The sequence below is a fragment of the Diaporthe amygdali genome, assembly GCF_026229845.1.
Source record: "Diaporthe amygdali strain CAA958 chromosome Unknown NODE_12_length_1037015_cov_66_201586, whole genome shotgun sequence".
In the NCBI taxonomy this organism is placed as follows: Eukaryota; Fungi; Ascomycota; class Sordariomycetes; order Diaporthales; family Diaporthaceae; genus Diaporthe; species Diaporthe amygdali.
In genome coordinates this window covers 1-17,497 of record NW_026517032.1, presented here as the reverse complement: position 1 = coordinate 17,497, position 17,497 = coordinate 1, and the positions used below count along the sequence as shown (strand labels likewise).

The 17,497-nt window shown below is 52.7% G+C and overlaps 8 protein-coding genes across 8 annotated transcripts; 5 read left to right on the top strand and 3 right to left on the bottom strand.

Annotated features, from left to right (window-relative positions):
• Positions 1–852: 852 nt before the first annotated feature.
• On the top strand, positions 853–2,740 carry J7T55_001754 (kinesin-II 95 kDa subunit; the record flags this gene model as incomplete). The annotated part of the gene is made up of 2 exons (XM_053142650.1): positions 853–1,006; positions 1,086–2,740. The coding sequence occupies 2 exons, from the start codon at positions 853–855 to the stop codon at positions 2,738–2,740; spliced, it is 1,809 nt and encodes a 602-aa protein (XP_052994208.1).
• A 451-nt stretch (positions 2,741–3,191) lies between these two features.
• J7T55_001753 (uncharacterized protein) lies at positions 3,192–3,902 on the bottom strand (the record flags this gene model as incomplete). Its single annotated transcript, XM_053142649.1, has 1 exon — positions 3,192–3,902. One exon carries the CDS (start codon positions 3,900–3,902, stop codon positions 3,192–3,194), a length of 711 nt encoding a protein of 236 aa, XP_052994207.1.
• Positions 3,903–4,433: 531 nt separating this feature from the next.
• J7T55_001752 (benzoylformate decarboxylase) lies at positions 4,434–5,412 on the bottom strand (the record flags this gene model as incomplete). Its single annotated transcript, XM_053142648.1, has 2 exons — positions 4,434–5,106; positions 5,174–5,412. 2 exons carry the CDS (start codon positions 5,410–5,412, stop codon positions 4,434–4,436), a joined length of 912 nt encoding a protein of 303 aa, XP_052994206.1.
• A 355-nt stretch (positions 5,413–5,767) lies between these two features.
• Positions 5,768–6,418, top strand: J7T55_001751 (uncharacterized protein; the record flags this gene model as incomplete). The annotated part of the gene is made up of 2 exons (XM_053142646.1): positions 5,768–5,780; positions 5,835–6,418. The coding sequence occupies 2 exons, from the start codon at positions 5,768–5,770 to the stop codon at positions 6,416–6,418; spliced, it is 597 nt and encodes a 198-aa protein (XP_052994205.1).
• Positions 6,419–7,550: 1,132 nt separating this feature from the next.
• J7T55_001750 (uncharacterized protein) lies at positions 7,551–10,421 on the top strand (the record flags this gene model as incomplete). The annotated part of the gene is made up of 1 exon (XM_053142645.1): positions 7,551–10,421. One exon carries the CDS (start codon positions 7,551–7,553, stop codon positions 10,419–10,421), a length of 2,871 nt encoding a protein of 956 aa, XP_052994204.1.
• Positions 10,422–10,797: 376 nt separating this feature from the next.
• On the bottom strand, positions 10,798–11,922 carry J7T55_001749 (uncharacterized protein; the record flags this gene model as incomplete). The annotated part of the gene is made up of 2 exons (XM_053142644.1): positions 10,798–11,033; positions 11,118–11,922. The coding sequence occupies 2 exons, from the start codon at positions 11,920–11,922 to the stop codon at positions 10,798–10,800; spliced, it is 1,041 nt and encodes a 346-aa protein (XP_052994203.1).
• A 1,620-nt stretch (positions 11,923–13,542) lies between these two features.
• J7T55_001748 (uncharacterized protein) lies at positions 13,543–15,409 on the top strand (the record flags this gene model as incomplete). The annotated part of the gene is made up of 3 exons (XM_053142643.1): positions 13,543–13,953; positions 14,014–15,016; positions 15,126–15,409. 3 exons carry the CDS (start codon positions 13,543–13,545, stop codon positions 15,407–15,409), a joined length of 1,698 nt encoding a protein of 565 aa, XP_052994202.1.
• A 785-nt stretch (positions 15,410–16,194) lies between these two features.
• On the top strand, positions 16,195–16,953 carry J7T55_001747 (copper homeostasis protein cutc; the record flags this gene model as incomplete). The annotated part of the gene is made up of 1 exon (XM_053142642.1): positions 16,195–16,953. The coding sequence occupies one exon, from the start codon at positions 16,195–16,197 to the stop codon at positions 16,951–16,953; it is 759 nt and encodes a 252-aa protein (XP_052994201.1).
• Positions 16,954–17,497: the final 544 nt, after the last annotated feature.

Sequence of the window (17,497 nt, the reverse complement as noted above, 5' to 3'; positions counted from 1 at the left end):
GACTGTGGATGCGTTTGCGATAGTTCATTTCTGTCAGAGGCATAGCATATTTACGTATGTATTCATGTGGCACACGTCTATAAAGCCTTGGAACCACTTGAAATCCTGGATTTTATGCTCTATTCCAGCACACCAATCCGTGAAAGAGCTTAGAGAATCTAGGTTTACAGTGAGCATATTTGACAATTTGTGTGCTATCTTGTCTGTCCTCCTCTGATCAAGCTGGGTCATGCCGGTTCGACTCAATTAATTTGCAAAATATCTGTTTGTTGTGCCGTTCCTACTTAACGCGAATCTATCGCTTCTTGCGTTGAACTAACAATGGCACTCATTTCAAGGTGATTGAGTCAAAGTGCACTGGTCTATTTACACCAATCGACCCTTGCAGTCTGACTTGAGCAGTGAAGAACCCGCATTGGAGCACTTTCAAAGCACACAAGATTCAATCTGTCGCGCTTGGAGTTACGGCCTATTTGAATTAGCCGACAGATACAAGGTGTTCAAAAACGCCCCAGAATCGACAGTAGTGATTGCAGCAAAGAGCATGCCAAGTAAACCACACGCCCCGAGCTACAAGCTGGGGTGGCTGGCTCCTAATCGATAAGGAGCTGGGAGCTTGTCAGAGTGCAAGCTGAAAAGGTGAAAATGGGTGGCTGACGTAGAATTGCCAGGGAAACGAGCTGACCCACCTTCCCCAATCGGAATCCGTATCAATACCAGCAACCGCAGCACACATGTTGGCAGGCGCAATGCGCTGCCAGACCGATGCATTCCTCAAGAAGGCAGCGATATCGTGAAGTGGTTGACGACATCTCGGAGACATTGCTTGGGATTTCTTTCGAACCGCGCCTCATGCCATCCCCCGCGATCGACCCGCGGACCATCCGCTCATCCGCCTCGACGCCGTCGCTGCGCTCTCGTGATGGCACAGTCCCCCTGCACGCGAGGATGGACAACGGTGGAAACGTGCGCGTCGTCGTGCGCGTGCGCGCCTTTCTACCTCGAGGTATTTCAACATCTCACCCTGCACCTCGTCGGTGTTTAGAGATTGTGCGGTTGCTAATGATCGTCGCAACAACGTTTAGAAATCGAGCGTGGGGCGGAATGTCTGATTGACATGAACCCCATCAACCAGGCTACAACGCTGCTCGTGCCCAATGATCATGACCCAGCAAACCAACGGACAAAGACGCGCAAGATCACTGAGGAGAAGACCTTCACTTTTGACAGCTCGTTCTGGAGCCATGACACCAAGGACCCACACTATGCCACACAGGGGGATGTTTACAACAGTCTTGGCGAGGAGTTTCTCGACCACAACTTTGAAGGCTACCACACCTGCATTTTCGCCTACGGTCAGACCGGCTCAGGAAAGAGTTACACGATGATGGGCACACCAGATCACCCCGGACTCATCCCTCGGACCTGTCAAGATCTCTTCGAGCGCATCGAAGCTGCGCAAAACGAAACTCCCAACATCACTTATAACGTGCGTGTCTCGTACTTTGAAGTGTACAATGAGCACGTCCGCGATCTTCTCGTTCCTGTTATTCCAAATCAAGCACCGTATTATCTCAAAATTCGAGAGTCACCAACAGAAGGCCCCTACGTCAAGGATCTGACAGAGGTGCCGGTTCGCAGCATCGACGAGATTCTGCGATATATGAAGACGGGCGACAATTCTCGCACGACGGCATCGACGAAAATGAATGATACGTCTAGCCGCAGTCATGCTGTTTTCACCATCATGTTGAAGCAAATCCACCACGATGTCGAGACAGACGAGACTACTGAGCGAAGCAGCCGCATCAGGCTCGTCGATCTGGCCGGCAGCGAGCGTGCCAAGGCAACCGAGGCAACTGGACAGCGGCTGCGGGAAGGTAGCAATATCAACAAGTCTCTGACCACCCTCGGTCGCGTCATCGCCGCACTTGCAGACCCCAAGTCCCAGCGCTCCGGCAAGGGTGGTCGAGGGAAGGACGTGGTTGTTCCGTACCGGGACTCGATCCTCACCTGGCTTCTCAAGGATTCCTTGGGAGGAAATTCCAAGACTGCCATGATAGCTTGTATTGCGCCTTCTGACTACGAAGAGACACTGTCCACTCTGCGGTATGCAGACCAGGCCAAGCGGATTCGCACGCGCGCAGTGGTCAACCAAGACCATATTTCCAGTGCGGAGAGAGATGCACAGATTGCTGCTATGGCGGAGGAGATCCGCGCCCTGCAACTTTCAGTTTCCGAGAGTCGGTCGAGGGAGAAGAATGCAAAGGAACAAGAGGAACGCCTAGAAGAGTACCAGGACCGTGTGGGCAGTATGCAGCGCATGATGGAAGAGAGGGGCCAAGTGTACGAGACCAAAATCCGGTCCCTACAGACCGAGAACGAGGCACTCAGGTTACACTTGAAGCTCGCATTGGACAGTCTGAAGAATCCGATCCCACCCGTCACACTCAACAGCCGACCGGGCACAGCGGACGGGAAAAATGAGGAAAAGGATGAGAATGAGAATGAGGACGAGAATGCACCGGAAGATGATGAGACGTTCTATGAGGATAGCGACGAAGATGAGGCATACAATTCAGACGATCATGAGGAACGACACAATGAGATGCAGGAGCATATGCATGCGTTGCTGAAGGACTTGGGCTTATTTAGGCGGAAAATTGGAGATGATAAGGGAAGATGGGTTGAGGAAGAGGGCGAGGCTAGGAGGCCACTAGGGGAACGAGATAATGTTTGAGTCCATTGGGCTGCTCCTACAATATTGTTCGATTGTGTAGGCCGGACTTTTTTGAGGGCTGCACAATTTTCTTTCTACTCTATCACAAGGGCAACGCAGGGTGTTTGGGAGTTTTGTTGACATTATTGGATAGCCGTAATCACACGGGAGAATGATGAAGAAAATGTGATCACGATAGTCTTGATAGCGGTGTTCCTACTCAAAACCTGGTCTGCCCTAGTCATTTACATGAGCTATGATGACTGCTATGGTTGGGTATATCCAATAAACCGCAAATCACCAATTGTGTAGAATGCCACGCCATACTGTCCTAGTGGATTGCAATAATCCACATGATGGCTCAAATTCCTAGTCGTTCCCCTAGCGCCCAAAAATGCCCATTCTTTGCCCCCTTCGCACGTGTTCCCTCCTGATCATTCTCCCTATTTCCTTCTCGCCTTTTGCATATGTCTTAATTGCACTTCCTGTCGAAAACCCGCGCCCATAAGTCCTCCATAGGGGTCCCCTCCTTGTCGCCATCTCCACATCGCTGAGATCCTGTTTGGACCGTCTTGGTCTCGTGGGTGAATTGGATAATTTCTGGCTCCTCGACAAATCGCACCTTCTTCCGGTTGGCCATAGCCCGGAGATATCCAAGACTCGCACGAGGTTCGCGCAGCTGAAAGCGGGCCCTGCGGCTCAGGTCAAAGCTGCCAGGCGCTGAGGGCTCCCTGAGGATACTGATTAACGGCACCGGCGGCCATCTGCGATGCTGGGGCTGTCTTGGTGGCCCAGGCTCCCGGCGTTGGGGCGCCTTGGACGCCTCATCGTTAGTGAGTGGAATTCCGAGCCTGCGATAGCCATCCGTGACGATATCTCTCCACAACTTCTTGATCTCCTCGTCGAAATCCGGAAGTCTCGCCATGGGGTCGTCAGACTCGCTCCAGGCTTGGTCATCTGAGCCTTCTGAAGAGAAATCGTCGGCGTTTAAGTCGAGCTCGGGAGAGTCATCGGTTGATTCTTGCTCCGCACTTTCAGGGGGGGTGCTAGATGGTAGACGAGTCTCTGTTGAGCCGAGCATGGTTCTTGGTGGGTAGTCGATGATGTGGTTTAATGGCCGGCCTTGGCGGTATGGTTGAAATTCCCATAAAGCCAGGGCTTGTTGGGGATGTTCAGGTTCCATTTTGAATCGGCGATGGTTGTTCTTTTGATTGTTTTAGATATTTGAAGTCTCTCGTTGAAGAAAGAGGAGCACCAATGATATTGTTGTGTGACTGTCACTGTGAAAGTTTGATTATTTTGGAAGGGGGATTTTGGGGATGCTGGGAGGCGAAGCTCTTCTTTAAACAACAGAATTTCGGCCATAAGTTGATTCTTCGCAATATCTTTTCTTTGGATATCTGATTCCAGTAGGGTTCTCACGCTCAGGGGGTCCGGTCCTGCAAGAGCCACAAAGCTAACGAATTACTAGCAAGTATTTGAATTGAATCACCTTTAAGGACGACAACATGAATTAGCTCCCGTCCGGCTCGAAGATATTGCGGAAAATCTTACCAAGGCATCTAAAGGACTCTGTCCACTGGAAGGGGGAAAGAACCACCCTTTGTCGCGGCCAAACATTTGGATGACCGTCAAGAACTCCATCTGGAGAACGCAGAAAGTCGGTTGGATTCATTGATTGTGAAGATGGCGACCGCGCCAACGTAATCGTGGATCACTCCGTACGCAGACGCTTGTTTTCGCCCTCGTCGACACCGTCATGATCCCGGCTCCTGACCCTGCCAGCACCATCTCCTAGCTCTTCACCATCTTCGTCTCCATTCTCAGCCCCACCGCCAATCCAATTTCCATCTTCATCAAAGAAGTCGTTGACATTCTCCGCCGTGATCCACCCGCTGCTGCCAGGCATGGGAGGGGGCAGCCCCCCGCTCGCACTCCCTCTAAACGCTCCTGGAAGACCCTCGATAGCCTCACCGCTACCATCCACATTGCTCTCAAAGATGATTCTGTCGGCGTAGTCCTCGCCGTCCTCCTCGTCGTCTTCCTCCTCCGGATCGGGGTGGAGATTCTGACAAGCGGTTATGGCATCGAACAGCTTTTCTTGCTCAGATCTGGGGCTCGAGCCTTCCTCTGCAGCAGAAGAGAGATCGGTGGACGTGTTTGGTGGGATGATAGTGAGTTGCACGGTATCGAAAGTCTCGTCGTCCGCACCACCGTCGGACAAGTCCAGTTGCAGGAGGATACATGGGGTTTTGGATGGCTCGCTCTCGCTGCTTCCGTTGCTGGTAGAGACAGGCTCCGCCTTGTGTTGCATTGCGTGCAGCGCTATCGAAGGGAAGGGTATCTGTACGCCAGAGCCCGACTTGTGGTTGAAAATGGTGAATGCCCTGAAAACAATCAGCAACGTAATCTGGTGCGTCTGGGTCGTACGAGGCCTACTCTGAATTGACAAACAGCTCAACGTCATCTTGCGAGATAATCTCACCCGAATCTCCATCAGAAACCGGAGAGTCAGCAGGAAAGATGGGAAGTGTAGTTTGTTGGTCTTTTGGGAGCCACACTTTCGCGCCCGTCGCGTGGTAGTGGAGGACGGGCTTTCCGCCGTGGAAAGATTCTGGAGTCGTAGATTGGTACTCTGAGAGGGGTGTGAAGTCGGCCAGAGACGGCGACGCGTGAATTGTGGTGGGCAACATCTCAGGTCTTGTTGCGTACGCCGGATTGCTCGTTGGGAGGAGAATAAGCGACTGCGGGTGCCATTCGCAGGCAACTTTTTGGTCTTGGAGGGGAGCTCCGATAAGCCTCTGAACCCCTGCCACAGCAGGTACACTGGAGCTTTCAGGGGGCTCTTATCGGCATGTGACCACCGTGATACAGACCACTCATGTTCCCAACGTCCATGCCACTCCGTTTCATTCCCTCGTCCACCCACTCTTACAGCGTCATCTTCTCATCACGAGGTCTTACACATTGATACAACAACAAGACGTTCAACCACCCACTCTAGACCCGGTTTTGAATCAGCTTACAAGGGAAAGACCGCCCGTCAAGATGCATGACAACAGTATGTAGACATCCTCATCACTAACTCCTTGTAGCACTCACTCACATATTCCAGGGACCCACCCCCTCCTGGCCCAAGTGCCACTGACAGTATCCCCTTTCACCAACTTGCCCACCTCTATCACCCTCCCCTACACCTACAAGGCTATGCCGTCTACGCTGCCCCCGTCAGCCACTGGCGTCACCTCCGCCACCGATCCGGAATCAAGCGAAAAGCCCCGCTACGTCGTCTCGCAGTCAGGCCACGCTGCACATCCAGATGACATCATCGCGAGTTGTCGCGCCTTGCAGGCGCATCTAACCAAACTGCAGTCTGACGCGGAGCAGGAACTCCGAGATCTGGACGACAGGATCAAGGCGAGGGAACTGGCAGAGAAGCGCAGGGTCGCTCCTGGCTGGCTGGACAGTGATGCGAGGCTGCTAGAGCCGGAGAGGACGGGTGGAAACGGTGATGATGCTAAGGATCTTATGACGGGCGATATCGCCGGGTTCAGTGCAAGTGATCAGCTTAGAGGGTTGAGCCTGGCTGCACAACAGGCCGACATAGGACCAGCTGGTCTGAGCGAAATGGCTGCGCCAGACGACCAAGGGGCACAGCTGGATAGGGCTTTTGGCAGCTTGCCTCTCCGGCCAAAATGAGCTCGTGGGAGCGGGTAATGCGTACGGTGAAGGTGTTTGGGCCATGAGATTGTAAAGCCTTGTGGGAGATACCAGGTATGCTTCAGAGGGGTGTTGCTATTTCGATGGTCACTAGACATGAGACGCTTTCATGATCGGATACAGCCTCTTTATACAACATTACTCCCTAGGTGGCATGATTGAGAGTCATGTTCTTACCACAGACCGGGAAGGAACTTGTTGTTTCTTTGAATTTCCTCCCGATGACGAGGCCGGTCACCTTTCTGAACGGCATTGCCTCTGTTGATATTGCACACAGGCGGGCTACAAGATTGTTCAGGCTCCCGCCACCTTCAGCAGGAGCGTAATCTTGTGAGGTACTTAGTCTATGTATTTTGACCTCGCTACACCTACTTAGACCACGGAGCGACCACACCACCTTCGCATATGACACCTTCACGGTATGCGAAACAATCCCTCGCCGAATTCTCAGCAATTCCAAGCCAACCGAGGGAATTGACGCGATCATTAGTATCAGAATAACATTATCAAGGCAAGCTCCAATTACTTGGAGGAAGCAATAGGCTTGTTTCTCTAACTCAATTCGAACAGCCGTCTGGCTTCAAAAGACGCAAATGAAAAACCCCAATCCTCATAAACATATTGAAACTTTGCCTTCGAATACAAAAGAGCCCCAGCGACTTGCAGCGGATTTGTCGGTGAGGGTGAGTGGACAGCGCTGCTCAATTGCGCGTTAGTTGGCGCAGGCAGACACTGATGTGGCACAGCTGTCCAGGGACTATGACCCACCCGCCACCTAGAAGGTGAAAAGAGTTGGCATTCGCCAGAGGCAATCGTCACAGCCTGCATACAGACTATATAAGGCCAATTGCACCTGCAGAATTTGCTGGCTGCATTCCTTCCTCCTTATTTCTTTCCACTCGGGACACAAAACACATGTGTGCTAACGCTGCCAGGGCAGAGTCACTCTGGTGTTGGCCAGGGCTATTTCTTTAACAACAATAGTCAGGCAAAGGAATTACCAAGATAGCCAGCACCTTTTCCGTAAGTACTTGGGAAGCTTGAAAAGGTGCCTTCGTAATGGTCACTGATCCTGAAATTCCAGCTTTATGTCCATACGTCCTTCATGACCATGGAGCCGCCGCCGTGGATTCCGCAGCGGATTGTTCGAGTTGCAGCCAGACTGGACGACCTGCCCGCAGAGCTTGTCGAGCCAATTCTCAGGGACCTCAGCTTATTCCGTGTTCTTCAGCTCGCCAATACGCCCTCGGCCACGCCGTCCACGTCGCATTTGAGGGGAAAGATTGAGGGCAGCCCATCCTGGAGGTCTGTCTTCCGCACCGGTCATGACCGCCCGCAGCGCATCTTTAGGTCACTCAGCCAGCTCGCATGGGCATGGAATTGTCAGAATGTGCAGCAGGTACCCTTCCTCAACGCAACCCCTCTGGACATCTCTTTCGATGAGCTTGCGCGATATTATGGATCAGACTTTGGTCCTCGAGTGGTTGAAAGACTCGAGTCAAATTTCCGGTGGGGCTTCAGACAGGTCTTGGGAGTGTCCAAAGGGCATGAACCGAGTCTAACAAAGGCGCTTTTGGATTCCATTTGTCTCTTTGTGCCGCTTGTTGTACTGAAAGCGATCGACACCGACAACTACAGCGACATTCCTGATACTTCTTCAGCACAGGGCACCATCCCGGTTGAAGACACATGTGACTCCTTTACACTGCTTAAGTGTGCCCAGAATTGGAATTCGGCGCAATTACAGGCGTTCCTCCCATACTTTATACGCGCATTCGACAGGCTCAATGAGGTCAAGTCCGAGCAGCTTCTACGACTGGCTGCGCTTTACGATGAGTATCCCGCCTGGCTGAAGTTGCCCCTCGGGCCTCAAGAGCCATCCCCAAGAAACAATGTTAAACACATAGGGGATGCTTTGCGGACTGATGCCCGTCGGATACGCTCGAAGATGCCCCTATGCCGCCAAGTTCGTAAGGTCAACGCCATGGATTGGTATCGTTTCCGCTTCTCACATCCAACACTGATACCTACGGATGCTGCACTGCAATTCTTTACAGCGAGCAAGTCTTCGCCGTATGATACGAGTCTACTTGAGGATGCAAGACGGGCGGTTGAGGGCTTGTGGTTCATATACAAGCATGACGGGCAGCTAGGGCACGAGAAGCGTTGTGTCCGAGACAGGAAGACGATGCAAGTGCGACACGTCGTATATACGAAGGACAGACGCGCTGACCCAAGTCCTGCGGCGGAGATGGACTGGTTGGAGTCTTTTCTGCGTTGCGTCAGGTGGTCTCATCACCAAGTCAGGAGAAACACACCCAAGCCTCTACTAGAGCCTGCCGATTACCGACAGTATATTGAAGCCGAAGACCCGGAGATTGTCGCCGAGCAACTTCTGGTGGACTTCGAACTTTCGAGGCAGGACTCGACGGTCAGTACAGCATTTCCCAGCTTGACTGCGCTGTACATGCCTCCATTCTCGTCGAAACGTACGCGAGATGTGGTCTCGAAGATGTGGCCCAGACTGGTTGACGATGCAGTCAGGCAGCTATTCTGGGAGGCTGCGGTTCAAAAGTTCAAGCGTCACCTCGCAAAAGCACCCGTGCTGCCAGAATACGAGGATGGCCATGTGCTAGCATGCGATGCTGTCTCTGATCAAGACGATAGCGATCCAGCCACAGCTGTCGCGTCAAGCAAGTCCGGAAAGTGGACGCAGACAAACTGCTACATCTGCCGTCTCCGAATTAATGAGCCGCACAAAATCTTTTCCGCCATGTGCCAACCTTGTGGCGAGTTCAATCTCGCAGGTTCTAGTCTCTCCCACCCCCAGAACCTGAACCTCGAGGGCAGGACAGCCCTCGTTACGGGGGCTCGAGCCAACTTGGGATTCCATGTGACCCTGCGTCTACTTCGCTGCGGTGCAGCTGTCATCGCTTCGACACGTTACCCCAGGGACGCAGTTGCGCGCTATCTGAGACAGCGGGATGCCGCGGACTGGAAGAACCGATTGAAAGTGGTGGGAGCTGACTTTCGTACTGCCAGCGATGCATTCGCTTTGGTTGTTCAGACAAAATCCATCCTCAAAGAATGGGGATGTGGCCTAGATATTCTGATCAACAACGCCGCACAAACATTAACCGACAGCGTGGCGATGGAAGAGGCAGCGGTGAGACGGGAGGTTATCCTAAGCAACGACCCAGCGCCTATGCTGGCTGAGGGCAGCTATATAGCAAGAGTCTGGCGTGGCGCAACGGCGAATAATGCCCCGAGGGAAGCAGGCTTAGAGAACAACACTCAAGGCAAGCTCCCAGTGAGGGATACGTCTGCGAAGGATGCGACGCCAGACACGATCGGTCTGGAAGGTTTGACATTGAATCAACATGCCGAGGCAGACAATGACACCACGGGAAAGGCGCTCATAAAACCACCAGAGCCATCTTCATGGGTACAATCACTAGCAGATATCCCCTACGAGGACGTGATCACTGCCCACAGCATCAACACCTTTGTGCCGCTGATCCTCATCCGCGAGCTTTTGCCAATCATGGATCACCACGAGCGTATTCGACAAATGCAGGCACGAACCGGTCATATTATAAATGTATCCTCCCGCGAGGGTATCTTTGAAGCCAGCCCCAGCCACAGGTCCAAGAACGGCAAGCACGTCCACACCAACATGTCCAAGGCTGGTCTGAACATGATCACGGAAACCGAGGCCTCAACCGCGTGGCAAAAATACCGAGTCTGCATGAACACAGTTGATCCGGGATACATGAGTGCAGCACCTGAATTCGAGAAAGCATATGGTGGCGAGAGGCCACTTAGCTGGCAGGATGGTGCGGGCAGAGTCCTGTGGCCTATAGCTATGGGTGAGGGAAACCAGGAAGGTGTCATGGGGAACAAAAGAATGGGGCCCATCTGGGGCCGATTCTTGAAGCACTATGGCGCCGTCCGTATTGATACGCGGTTTGGGCGCGGCTAAAGGGTATTCCACCCGGTGGTTCGGAGCAGGTGAAGGAGGTTTAGTTGTACACCATGCGAGCGAAGTAGCGTTTACATTTTCCGTACACTGTGAATTCGTGAATACTACATTCTTTAATCATTTTTGGGAGGCTGACAGTAGACTGGCTTCAAAGTCTGCCCTCACAGCAGAGAATCAAGGCACCTTGTTCTCACATCAGAATCGCTTGAAGGCAGACTTGATCTAATCGTCATAAATTCTCGGTACAATGACACTAGTACTATTCATGGAAAAGTGACCTCGAACACCCAAAGCTGGTCCGATGATATTTCTAATCATGGGCTCGTTGTCATCACCCTCAAGGAGGCAGTGCGTGCTGAAAGGATGAGAGCTACTCTCAATTGCTCTCCTCGGAGGTCTCATCTGATTCCGTTTCTGTAGACTCCTGGGAGGTCTCATCTGATCCTGTTTCTATCAACTCCTGGGCTCGACGCAAGTCGTACAAGTCTTCCAGCAAAACGTCGAGACGTCGAAGTTCGAAGATGACGACCGGCTCACAGGTAGGCATGGACAGCCCGAGCCGTTCAACCAGAGGGTGATCTGGCTTCAAGGTGCCGTCGTTGTTCACCATATCTTCCTCACAAACGTCAGGCTCGCCCCGTTCCTAGCAGATGCGTTTGACGAGTCCATGGATAAGAGTTCGTGGTTCGTGTGCACCCTGATCTTCTCCCTTGATGAGGCTATCCAATGTGCGCTGAATCATGGCAACGCAGTCATCCGAGGCTTCTCTGGCGTCGTACATGTTGTACAAGGACTTGTACTGCTGCAACTTTGCTTTGTCGGCAGTAGGCACGATCGCAATGTCTTCTCCAAGCAATCCAAAAAGTCCCGTCTCGACGACATGTTCGCGACCCTTGCCTGTCGCAACTAATACGACTTCTATCATGACGTAGTAGACACGGTCCCTTCCCTTGAGGAAGCTTTTGTAGAGTCTGGATCCTACCGTCTCCTCGTCCTCCCGATCTTCGTGGAGTGGCTTCAGATCCCAATCGATGTGGAGTGGATTCTCGTGATCGCTTTGAATGTCGCTGTCAATGAGGAGAGGAACCCCTACGTCGCGAGCCAGCTCAAAAACCTGCGGTGCCACACCACTTTCATCGAGTCCAAACATCATGGTCTGATAGTTGAAGAAAATCGAGTCTGATTTCTTGTTGAGCCAAACGTGTCCCTCAGATATGAAATCATCTTGCTCCTCGACCATAATGGAGGTGAAATGGCCCCATCTCAGAGCAGTTGCACGTGCGCGTCTGCATATTCGAGAGATCAAAGGCGGACGATGAGGAATGAGAGCGCGGACAGGCATATCAGTCTGATGTCCCTCGCCGGGAATCGTGCCAAGAAATTCCTGTGAAACTGCAGAGTACCATGGGCTGATGACACGCCGTGGGAGACAAAGCCCCCAGATGATGTCCTGGATCTCCACTGGCAAGGCGCCGAAGAGGTGGAACTTGGCGAGAGACATGTTGATGTTGTGCAAGGCAATTGGAGTCAAGTGACCGAGATGATGATTCGACGGATTATTTCAGGCTACCCAATATCCAAAATGAGCCCCAATATAGCCGGCTGCTTGCCATGAAGAGTTTGGTGATGTTGAAGTCCTGGACGGTGTTGCTGGAGAGGAATAAGCTGGGAAGTGGGGCTTGGCTTCACACTACCGGTATCGATGCTAGAGATCAGTCAATAACAATCTCGCAGTACAGATTCCGATACAACCTCACGCTCACGCTCATGAAAGACACACTGGTCGATGGTCGTTGAAATCGGATGATGGCTGTGGATATGCTGGAGTCTGGGATGGTTCCTGGCTGCAAGCCTTCATACCTTTGGTCTGCGAGAGTGCTCCAGAGGAAGGCTCCAATGAAACGAAATCAACGTAAGCAATGACTTCTATTTCAGGCAGGTGGAGCTTCCCTCAAACCCTTGCATCTGCACCTGCAGGCTGCCGCCCTTTGTCGGCCAGGCATGCACATCAACAATAAAGATGCTTTGCATTTGCCTTGGTTGACCCATCTCTTCCCATGGATCTATATATATATCCCTGAGAGACCGAGACACCTATTCTTCCCGTTTGATTCCCCTTAGACAGACCGGCATCAAACCCTTGATGGATCAATTTCAGTCTTTGTATTGGGACATTACCTCTGGCCCCGGGTTCCCAGTAAACGTATGAAGTACTTCAGAACCTAGAACAGCTGGCTTCTATGATGCGAATGAACGGTTTAATTTATAACGACGTAAAACTAAGAACTGAGTTCATGGTTTGAACGAGGCTAAGTCTTGACAAAGCATCACACAGATTCAACGAGGTACTCACACTATATTTAAAGGATAAGATGATACACCCATTTTAGTCATCTACACCAGCAGCCTGAGTCTAAGGGAAAGGGGCTGTCTTTCGATGGACTTAATCACATGTGTACTGGGATATAATCGCCTTTAGCCTATGTACCTTCGGCACCAACGAGTCAAGACACCCTCGGGCTGGCCCGCCTGACCTGCAATGGGTCATCTGCCTCGACAGAGGCGAGGAAAGGGCGTGGCGTCCGAGCGCACACTCAACGAAGGGCACATATGCAGTGCTCGATGGCATAGTTGAACTAAAGCATATTGAGATAGTTGCCACAGGAGGTAGCAGGCAAAATGAGGTTTAGTGTGCGCTGGTGTTCGTGAACGTCGTGTGTTTCTGTTTTATCTTGTTGTCGAATTGCGTTGCTGAGGGCGCAACTCTTCACGCCGCCCAACATCTGTGATCAAGTATATCTTGACACACGCCCAAGATGCTGAGTCCAAGACTGCAGGTGGTAGCTATTTAATTTAGAGGGTTGGTAGATAATCGTTGTATTTATAGGGTGGGTATAAACCCCTGTCAGAGAAACAGCGGGCATCTCCTTCCTATTGGGGCGTGTTGCCGCGGCATTGCGATAAGGCTGATAAGTGGTCATGAGCACGACAAGCTGGACCCGATGACAGCATTCATCCTCCCGGCCCCTTCACTCGCCAAGGTGTTCTTTTCCCTCCACGACTCCTGCACCGCTATCATCTCATCCCACCGAACTGTTCCTTTGTCTGTCTGAGCTCAGAGATGACACGAAGCATTGCATCCCTCCCTCTGCGTCACCAGCACTCATCCGCTTCGCTGCTCTCTGCCTCGACCGCGATGGACCCTCCTTCTCCCGCGCCGGCGCGAGAGCTCTCCAGGGAGGCACAGTGCTTCATCCTCGCTGAGATGGATCGCGCCCCAAGGAGCGAGAACAAGGTATGCAGGGGCTGCATGTTGGGTCTGTCCCCTCAACAGCAGGAAAACGCCGTCAGGGCAGAGTCCGGCCAAGACTACAAGCTTCTTGACCGCCCGTCCTGCAAGATCTGCCATCTCAGGTCTTTGGAGCCCGAGGCCTTCACCAAGCCATTTATTCAGTTCTTGACTGAGAACCCTACTGTTTTCCACGCCGTAGAGTACTTCAAGGAGAAGCTGGCTGCTGTTGGCTTCACCGAGGTAAGCCAGCGTCCCCGTCAGAGACATGTCGTAGACCTAGGAGATTGACAGCGCCTCTAGCTGCCCACTCGGGATGACTGGTCTGGTCAGATCAAAGCTGGCGGCAAATACTACGTTACGCGTAATGGTAGTACCCTCGCAGCGTTCGTAGTTGGCGAGGCCTACAAGCCTGGAAATGGCGTGGCTATCATCGGAGGCCACATAGACGCGTTGACCGCCAAGCTGAAGCCCGTCAGCAAGAAGCCCACGAAAGCAGGGTACTTGCAGCTGGGTGTTGCCCCGTACGCCGGGGCCCTTAATGAGACCTGGTGGGACAGAGATCTTTCTATTGGGGGTCGCGTGATTCTTCGCGACGCGGAGACGGGCAAGACCACAAGCAAGCTGGTCAAGTTGGGCTGGCCGATCGCCAAGGTCCCAACCTTGGCCCCTCATTTTGGTGTCGGGATGGTAGGTGCGCAGAACAAGGAGACGCAAGCTGTCCCCGTTATCGGCCTCGAGTCCGCCTCGCCGGAAGAGGCTCTTGGTGAGGCGGGCACTTTTATATCCTCCCAGCCTCCCAAGCTGGTGAAGCTCATTGCCTCGGAGCTGGGTATCAAGTCCCAGAACTACAGCAGTATCATCAACTGGGAGCTCGAGCTGTTCGACTTCCAGCCTGCCACCGTCGCCGGTCTGAATAAGGAATTCATCTCTGCGGGACGCATCGATGACAAGCTCTGCTCATGGGCTGCGCTCACTGGTCTCCTCTACGGGGACCACGCGCCGTCCGATAGTGGAATTAAGCTTGTGGCCCTTTTTGACGATGAGGAGATTGGCAGCTTGCTTCGACAGGGTGCCAAAGGCAATTTCCTACCTTCGGTGATTGAGCGCACGGTTGAGTCGCTCTCTTCCAGCGCAGGCAAGACTTTTGGCCCGGGTATCGTAGGTCAGACCTATGCTCGCTCGTTCCTCGTTTCCTCCGACGTTACGCACGCTGCGAACCCGAATTTCCTGGAGCGGTACGAGGCGGACCATGCTCCCCTGCTGAACGTTGGCGTGACGATCTGCGCGGACAGCAATGGACATAGTACGTATAAGTTTAATTTTCCACCGGCGTCCTCTTTCTTGCCCACACTTCTTTATATGAATTCCTGCTAGAAGCCAGCACATCGAACAGCGTTAACAATCTCGAACAGTGACGACAGACAGCATCAGCACAGCCATCTGCAGTCGCGTGGCCGAGCTGAGTGGAACCAAGAACCAGCGTTTCATGATTAGAAATGACTCCAGATCAGGCGGTACCATCGGGCCAAGTCTCAGCTCTATGTTGGGCGTGAGGGCTGTTGACGCCGGGCTGCCGCAGCTTTCCATGCACTCTATTAGGGCCACCACAGGCGCCTTGGACCCAGGTCTGGGTGTGAAGTGGTTCAGGGGCTTTTTGGACAACTGGGCGAAGATCGACGCCGAATGGGATAATTAAATGTCCCGCAGGTCAACACTTGCAACATATTGGGCTGGTCAGTCACTGAGCTTAGAAAAGCCAAGAGTGACTTGATGACGAGAATCAGGAGATGCAGATAGAAGGAGGTTATAATAACATGTAGACACATTAGATAGAACAGCCTGCTCTGCTGAATGTAGCGAATTGTGCTTGATCGCCCGACTCTGAGGATGTTGATAGCGTAACAAGTAAAGGCCTAGGTTGCTAGGTTATCAGTATCGCGACTTGAGCCTCATTGAGGAATCCTGTCTCTCGATTTGGACATAGGAAATCGCTGGTTTGGGGTCGCCAGTGCCGCTTCTGGTCCAATTCTCCCTGTCTGAGGTTGACATACTATGAGAGCCGCCGCGGCACCATGAAGCATGGGTTAGGATGGATCGCAATCCCGCGTTCATGAGCAATTGTCTGGAAAATTCCTATTTCGCCGGCGAGCAGATAATTTCACTCGAAGCTATGTCTTGACAATCTTTCCAATACTTCTTTGAACGTGTCTGGATTTTCGCTGTAGGAGGATACTGTTAGAGGTCGCCCAACGCAGACCAAAGCCAGCGCAGCTCTGAATCGTGCAGCGAAACCCATCCCCTCACTCAGTCTAACCCAACAGCCACAGCATTGCAACCTCGCTGCAAATGCTTCCACATCCCAATTACAGATTGGATTTGTTATCAAAGCTTCAACTTCGACTTCAGAGTTCTGGAAGTCAGAAAAAAGAAAATTCACCAGGTTGTTAACAGCCATTCGCTGTTGACACAGAGACAAGAGCTATGGCTCATCTCGAAGTTCCCGTCTTCTCACCAGCCTCTGCGCGAGTCGCCCTTACTAAGGCAAATCGCCTGGAGCTCAATCGCGCGGGCTCATACCCCCAGGGAGGTCTTACGCCTGAAACGCTCGATGTGCAGAGCCTGTCGTCGGTGGCCGTGCCCCTGAGGATAATGATCAGGCCACGTGGCCCCCCAGACGAGGGTCCCGACTTCATCTACTCCGACGGCGAGCTTGAGGAGATGAGACGGGACGTCCAGAGATTCAAAGACTCTGGATACTTGCGCGCAGAAAGAGGCGACGGCTTCGTGTTTGGAATCTTGAAAGCAAAGGATGGCGGGGTGGGAGCAGGTCTGCTCGTCGATGTCGACCGGAATTCGGAGCTCGTCCGGCTGGCGAGCCCCTTCAAGTGTGTCTTTCACCGGGCGTTTGACGAGGTCTTGGGCAGCAGCGGCTCTTCCGTGGAGGAGGCACTGCAGTCTGTCAAGGCATGCGGGTTCGACGGTGTGCTCACCTCGGGCGGCCCAGGCTCGGCGGTCGACAACTTGGACGTGCTAGGCCGGGTCATCCATGCTGCTGCCACCGAGCACATCGAGGTCATTGTGGGAGGTGGCGTCAGGAGCTCCAACGCACGGGTTCTAATAGACAAGCTGCCACGACCCGAGGGCTCACGCGTCTGGTCTCACTCATCCTGTTTGACGAATCAGTCGGTGGGTTCTGTTGATGTGGACGAGCTCAAGAGTCTCGGGAACATCCTGTCTTGATTTATACACGTGTCCCTGCAGAGAACCTAGGCCAGAGGCTATGGAGGGCCAGATGTGTGGACCAGGTGCGTGACAACGGGATGATCTGGCAGTTACTATAGTGACATATTTGCTGGGGCCTTTTGATGTAGTCGCGAAATGATGCCTTGCTACAGAAACCTTCAATCTGCCACCTACATTATAGGGACCCGTCTTCACGTTTCAGGAAGGTCTACAAAGGGTCATGGCTGGCCGAGTGGCTTCTGTCTGTTTCTCATTTCAAATGACCTCACCCTAGAATGAGGCACTTTCATTTTGCTAGTAACGAAGCCGAGAGTCACATTCACGATGCTGTCCCTGGTGCATCGTGCCCCGTAACGCTGAAGGCAGATTTTGATGCGTCATCTCAGTTCCTCCACAAATAAACATCCTCCTCGTCCATCGCCTTCGAGGGCACCTGCCTCGGGTGCATCTGGTTCGAGGCGACCGCGTTCTGATACTGGCTCGGGTGCATCTGGTTCGGGGCGAATGCGTTCTGATACTGGCTCGGGTGCATCTGGTTCGG